At 57.3% G+C, this 6,000-nt stretch overlaps 1 protein-coding gene across 2 annotated transcripts in view; it reads right to left on the reverse strand.

The window, feature by feature from the left end:
• AP3D1 (adaptor related protein complex 3 subunit delta 1) overlaps positions 1–5,562 on the reverse strand; it is a 54,265-nt gene extending 48,703 nt beyond the window's left edge. The window contains exon 1 of one of the 2 annotated variants that reach the window (XR_005214940.1): positions 5,202–5,445. Coding sequence is in view for 1 of the 2 variants with exons in the window: in XM_037823850.1 (XP_037679778.1) it covers positions 5,202–5,297 (96 nt within the window). In the remaining variant the exon portion in view is untranslated. Of the gene's footprint in view, positions 1–5,201 lie in introns of both variants that reach the window. The other variant, XM_037823850.1, reaches the window with a different exon arrangement.
• Positions 5,563–6,000: the final 438 nt, after the last annotated feature.

The raw sequence follows: 6,000 nt of genomic DNA on the forward strand, positions 1-6,000 counted from the left end.
GGAAACACAGAGGCCTTCTGGGGACGCTAAGCCCCCGACCGGCAGCTTCCAAGGCAGCTCCGGGCCAGCCCCACACCCGGGGTGGGACCAAGACAAGGCCTGTGCAGACATCCACACACCAAGGAAGGAGGCCAACTGTGCACCCCACACTCCCCTGGGGCGAAGAGGAAGCCAACGGGTCTCAAAGTGAGACCAGATGCCCCTGCCCCGGGCTCTGCTCCTGCACGTCCCGTCAGAGGAGCTCCGGGGCCCTCGGGGACAGTCTCGGCCAAAACCTCCAGAGACGGCGCAGCCCAGGGCAGCCTGGGGACCCAGAGCCCACTGGGGTGGTTCCTGGCAGGAGACACCCCGGATCCTCACGGCACACGCAGTTGTCAGGCCAGGCCCAGGCAGTGTCCTGCCCTCCCCTGGCAGGCCCAGTGCTGGGGAGAAGCAGGGCCTCTGGGCCACCTTTCATAGGTCTGTTTGTCAAGGTCAAGATTAAGCTGAGTGATTACACCCTGAGTTTCTTTACATTAAGTTACCTGAACTCGCCCGGCCAGGATCTCACACAGCCAACCCTTCCCACGATTCCTCTGCAGGGTGGTTTTCTAGCCACGCACGGAGAGCCCCTACCTGTTGGAGGAAAGCGACGAGGGGGACAGGGCCTGTATGCATTGGTCAGGATGCGGTCCGGCCAGCAATTCTGTGCTGGGCACCTGGTGGGGTGCTGAACAGGGTTCCTGGGCTCCCCCCACTCGGTCCCCAGACACTACCCAGTGTCCCCCGGGGGCAGGATGGTTCCCCAGAATGAGACCGAGGCAACAAACCCCCTGCCCTCCTTTGGAGTGTTAGGGCTCACCCCGCTTCTCTCCCACAGGTACCCAGCAGACCCCTAGCTTCACAGAAGACACACGGCTGCTGGTTACACTAAGCAGAGCTTAGGGGCAGAAAACAAACTCCGGACTTGACCATCCGATGCGCAAAAACCTCCTAACATCTCCTCGCAGAATGGCTCTGCGGCCTGCCCACGTGCAGGGCAACTGCCGCCTGAAGCAAGCAGTCGTGAAGAGTGTGCGCCCGCCGCTCTACCTGCTCAGGTCACCCCCAGCCTATTGGGGACCAGGGCGAGGGAAGGTGGTGAGTCCGAGCTCAGCCCAGGGCCGCCCAGCCCAGGCGGGACTGGGTGTGCGTCGATCTTGCTGGGGACAGGCCTGCTGGGAGGCAATGGGGAGGGGACAGCAGGCGGGTCTGACCCGGGCGGTGGAGGGGGAAGGGAGGGTGACGGAAGTTTCCCGGAGTCCCCCACGTCCGGGAACGGCCTCCCCAGTATCTCTGCACACACAGTCACCGCTGGAGGCAGCCCCCCGGCCTCAGTGACAAGGTGACGGGCTCCAGAGCGGGTCCCCGAGTCGGAGGTCGGGAGGACACCGTCACGGGGGGGATACCAGGAGGCACTCGAAGGACAGCCGCACCAGGTTGGGGAGGTGGGGGGTGGCTTCCAGGAGACGAGGAACAGTCAGGAAAAAGCCAAGGAAGAGGGGAGAAGGCCCGCCCAGGGAGCAAAGAGAACCTGCACGGGGAAGGAGGCCCAAAACTCAGAACGCGCTCTCTCTCCGGCCTGGCGATCCTACTTCCAAGACCCCAGCCTACCAAATACCAATGGGGACACCAAGGAGTCACAGCCAGTGACGTCAACCGGGGCAGCACTGCTTGTCACAGCAAAACCCCGGAATCCACCAAGGGGGCTTGGCTAAACAAACTCTGGTGTGTCCATACCAGGGAGCTACCGAAGGTAATAAGCGGGAGGGAGCACATCATGTCTTGCACTGGCATCCAAAGCTGCCAGCGACTGCTGTGGTCGTGGAACGGCAAGTGTGAACTCACTTTACTTCCCTCACCAAATCTCTATGCAAAGAAAAGAATCTCAAAGTACATACAAACCATTAGAAGGGGCTTACTCAGGAGTAGCATGGGGGCGGGATATTTAGTAGGGAAGGAATTTTAAGTTTTTACCTCGCAGCAATGACTTGTTTTGGGAGAATTTAAGAATTTTTAAAAAATTAAAATTGGTTGAAATTTTTTTTGTCTATGCATATTCTATCACAACTAAAAATAAAGTTTTAAAGACCAAGATATAATCTATTTACAATTAAAAATCTATAAGGCAAAATCTAGAAATACAAAAAAAAATAAAGATTAAGAACAGTTTTCACCAAAATTGGAAAAGTGCCCACAAGAATAACACATTAATTCATCTGCTTTCTCTCCAGCTGTTTTCCAAGTGAATTCCTGCCTCCTGCCAAGACTAACCTTTGCTATGCTGTAAGGAACAGAATAAATCTGAGCACCACAGGAACCTAACAATTAGACTAATTTTTTTGAAACTTATTTCAGTTTTTTTTTTGTAATTACAGTAGTTTGCATCTGCTTTCTTTACATCACCCAGATACGGTGGGAAAGGAAACCTCCAAATCATTCGGTACTAACTACGTGTCATGAATATATAGAAAAGGGATATAAAGGGACTTTATTAAAGATTTAAGAACGAATCATGAGCAGAGCCCATTTATTCCAGCTGGTATTTCACAAAATATCTTTAAGCAACTTAAGAGACTTCCACCTGTAAGTTAGTCTTATGTTGAATTAAATGAATTTTGCCATAAGTATTTAAAATACTGCATTGACACAAATATACAACATATATTCTACATTTTCTTTCTATTACAGAAATCAAAGACTGCAAGTGAAAGAAATGTAAACATAAAACATGTAAGACGAGTATACTGTATTACAGTCCTGGATCTATTAAGTGAAGTGCAGCAGACACTGCTCTCCCTGGGAACTCACTTTAATCCCCTCACCAATTCTGCGCGGCAGGTACAGTTCTCATCACCCCCAGGAGAGAAGCGACCTGTGGTCACCTGCCAGCAGACGGTGGGTAGCTCTGCCTCGGGGATTGGGACACAGGCATAGACTGCCATTTTTAAAACTTTTTTGGCTCACTCTAAGAAATCTATTTTCCATCTTCACCCAATACACACGTGAGTGCACGCACACACACACCGAAACAAAAATTTCAAGAAATAGGTACCCTAAATGCATGAAATCTAGGATTTTCTAGTTTTGTTTTTTTTAAACCACAATCCATTAAATCAAATTTGCAACCCGCTAAGGGGTCACAGCCTGAGGTTTGGAAAATAAACCTTATCATGCTTTAGCTTCTCCAAAAGACATGGCATTGTGTGACTCGTTCTCATCTCCTCTTTGAGGGGATGCAGCCCTACCCCTACCTGGCTGATCAGAGCCAGGGGAGGGCCCTGCCCAAGGCCGCCTAGGTTATAAGCCCGAGAACTTGAACTTGGGTCTCCCAGACTCAAGGCCATTCGTCTTCCAGTGCGCTGTCTTTCCACGTGGCTTCTGAAGTCACTGCTAACCCTAACTCCCACGATGCAGCACAGAAGCATAAAACCAATTTGTGACAAAGCGCCAACCCCGGGGATAACCACCCTCCCCAGGAAGAGCAGGCTGGGCACAGTGGCAGCAAGAGGAGAGATGGGGTGGGGAGGCCAGCACCCTGTCTGTGGTGTCACTGCTTCTAAGGAGCAGGGAACTGGGAAGCCACAAGCTGGCCTCCCAATGCCCACTAAGGCCACAAATACACCCCAAACGCACACCTGGGCCTCTGCAAAGCGCCCCTCACGCTCACGCCTCTGGGGAGGAGATCAGAGCAACCGAGGATGGACTGTCCCTCCGGAACCCACCAACCAGGCCAGAGCAGGGCCACGGGGACACCTGCCACTTCTGTAGACACCAGCGCCTGCCCTACTTAGAGACCGCCTCTACCACTACAACCCCGTTTAACCTGCCCCAAGCCGAGCAGCCAGGTCATCAATTATTCACACCAGTTCCAAATGAAGAACCCAGGGCCAGGGTCCACTTCCCTAAAACCCAGGGCCACCATCCACCTTGACTTGAGTGTGTGGGCTGCAGCTTCCGAATCCCAGAACATTCACTGCAGGAAAAGGAAAAAATAAAATCCGGGCACCCTACCAGGGCAGAAATTTAAGGAAGCACCACAAGTGAAAGGAATCCAGAATCTTCCACCTGGAGAAAAAACTGGAAAGGACTGCAAAAGTGAGTTGCACCTTGTAACCAAAAAGGGTAACAGGAGCTTCTAATTTAAAAAAAAAACCCAAGTGGGGCCAAAGAGAAAGGAGAAAGACACGAAAATAAACTAATTGCATTTGAGGTCACACCAATTCTGAAAAAGGGCAACAAAGTGGCAAAAACCAGGGAGCAGGAGCTCAGCTGGGAGCAAATTCCTTAACTTCTCTGTACCTTGCGCTGGTTAATAAAACCGGAGCAGTGATCAGGTGTAAGGAGATACCATCCGCTTTCCTGCAGACAGCAGGTTTCTCTCTGGCCTGGAGGGGACTGGGGAGGCCTTTTGAAGCTTCCATTGTGCAAGTGGCCTCTGCAGGCGACCTCCGACCAGCCACTAATTGTCCCAATTCCTCCTTATCTAGGTCACAGGCTGGGGGTAGGGAGGGAAGGAAAATGACGCCCGCAGCTAAAGATTTTACTTCTGGAAAAGGCTTTGCCTCCCACGGGCTCCGGTTTCTGCCAGAAGCCCGTTTCCCCATTCCAGGAGCCCCTGCTTCCCCCTTCGGCTGAGGATACCTGCTGCCTTCCCTCCCGGCAGCAAGCCCACCGCCCCGGGGGGGGAACAGGCCCTGGGGACCCCCGCCCGGTTCCCGACAAAGCCCCAGGGCGTGGGATCTGGACGCCGGGAATATCACCGCCAAGGGGGGTCTCCCCCAGGGCCGGGCCCGCGGACCCCCTGCCTCGGTCACCCCCCACGCGGCGTCCGGGGGGCCTGGGGGCGGGGCCCGGGACCCTGCAGGCTTAACAGGTGATCAGGCAACGCTCTCGGGCCGGGGAACCGCCGAGGCGGCTTCCAGGGACGCCCGCGGCTGTCGCGGCCACCCCGGGTGGGGAGGCGGGCCCGGATCGCCCAGCGGGGAAACTGAGGCAGCGGAGGGCGGGGCCCGGGACGCTGCACTTGCCAGAGCGCCCACCTGGGTGGTCCCGCACGCGCGAGGGAGCGGCCACCGCTAGCTCGGGGCCCCGGGGCGGCCCTCAGGGCGGGGAAACTGAGGCTCGCACCTCAGGGGAGGGCCTCGAGGCCCGCGCGAGGGTCCGGGGCGCGCCGGGCTCACCTCGTCCTCCTTGTGGTTGCGGATGCCGCGGACCAGGTCCTGCAGGTTCTTGTCGAACATGCGGTCGATGCTGCCCTTGACCATCTTGAGGGCCATCGCGGCGGCCGCCGGGGAACGCGCAGGCCTCGAGCCCCGGGAGGCCCGCAAGCGGGCGCGGGGCCGGGGCCCGGGGGTCGCGCGTGCCGCCCGGGGAGCGCTGCGCTGCCGGCCGCCGCGGCGGGGCGGACTCCCAGGCCAGGTCGGCGGCGGGGTCCGTGGAGGAGCGGTAGCGGAGGCAGCGGCGGTAGCGGCGGCGCCGACCCGCTTCGCAGGGGCCGCGCTCCCGCTCAGGGCCGATTGCAAATGGCGGACAAGATGGCGGCAGGTCAGCTGACGACGGGCTCCCAGGTCTCCGCCGCCCCGCCCCCTCCTGGAGCCCCGCCTCCCACCAGGCCCCGCCCCTCCACCTCTGGACCTCCGCGTTTCCCTGACGACGTCGGGCTGCCCAATAGGAACGCCGGCACCGCCCCCTCCTTGAGGCTCTGCCCCGTCCCTGCCGGCTGAGGGTTCTTCCTCTTCATTGGTCAGTCGCCTCCGGGACTCCGCCCTCCTCCCCTGGTCACGCCCCCTCCAGGGGCCCGGCTGTGCCACGCCTCTCCGCTGAGTGACGTCTATGGGCGGGCCCTGCTATGGGCGGGGCGCCCACGTGGAGCCTTCAGGCCAGTTCCTGGGGTGGGATCCAGCTCCGCCTTTTCTGGATCTAAGAGCTGACGCTGCATGAGAACCTGCGAACTCAACGCCTCTGGGATCGAGCCGTGCT

The sequence above is a fragment of the Choloepus didactylus genome, assembly GCF_015220235.1.
Source record: "Choloepus didactylus isolate mChoDid1 chromosome 25 unlocalized genomic scaffold, mChoDid1.pri SUPER_25_unloc1, whole genome shotgun sequence".
NCBI lineage: Eukaryota > Metazoa > Chordata > Mammalia > Pilosa > Megalonychidae > Choloepus > Choloepus didactylus.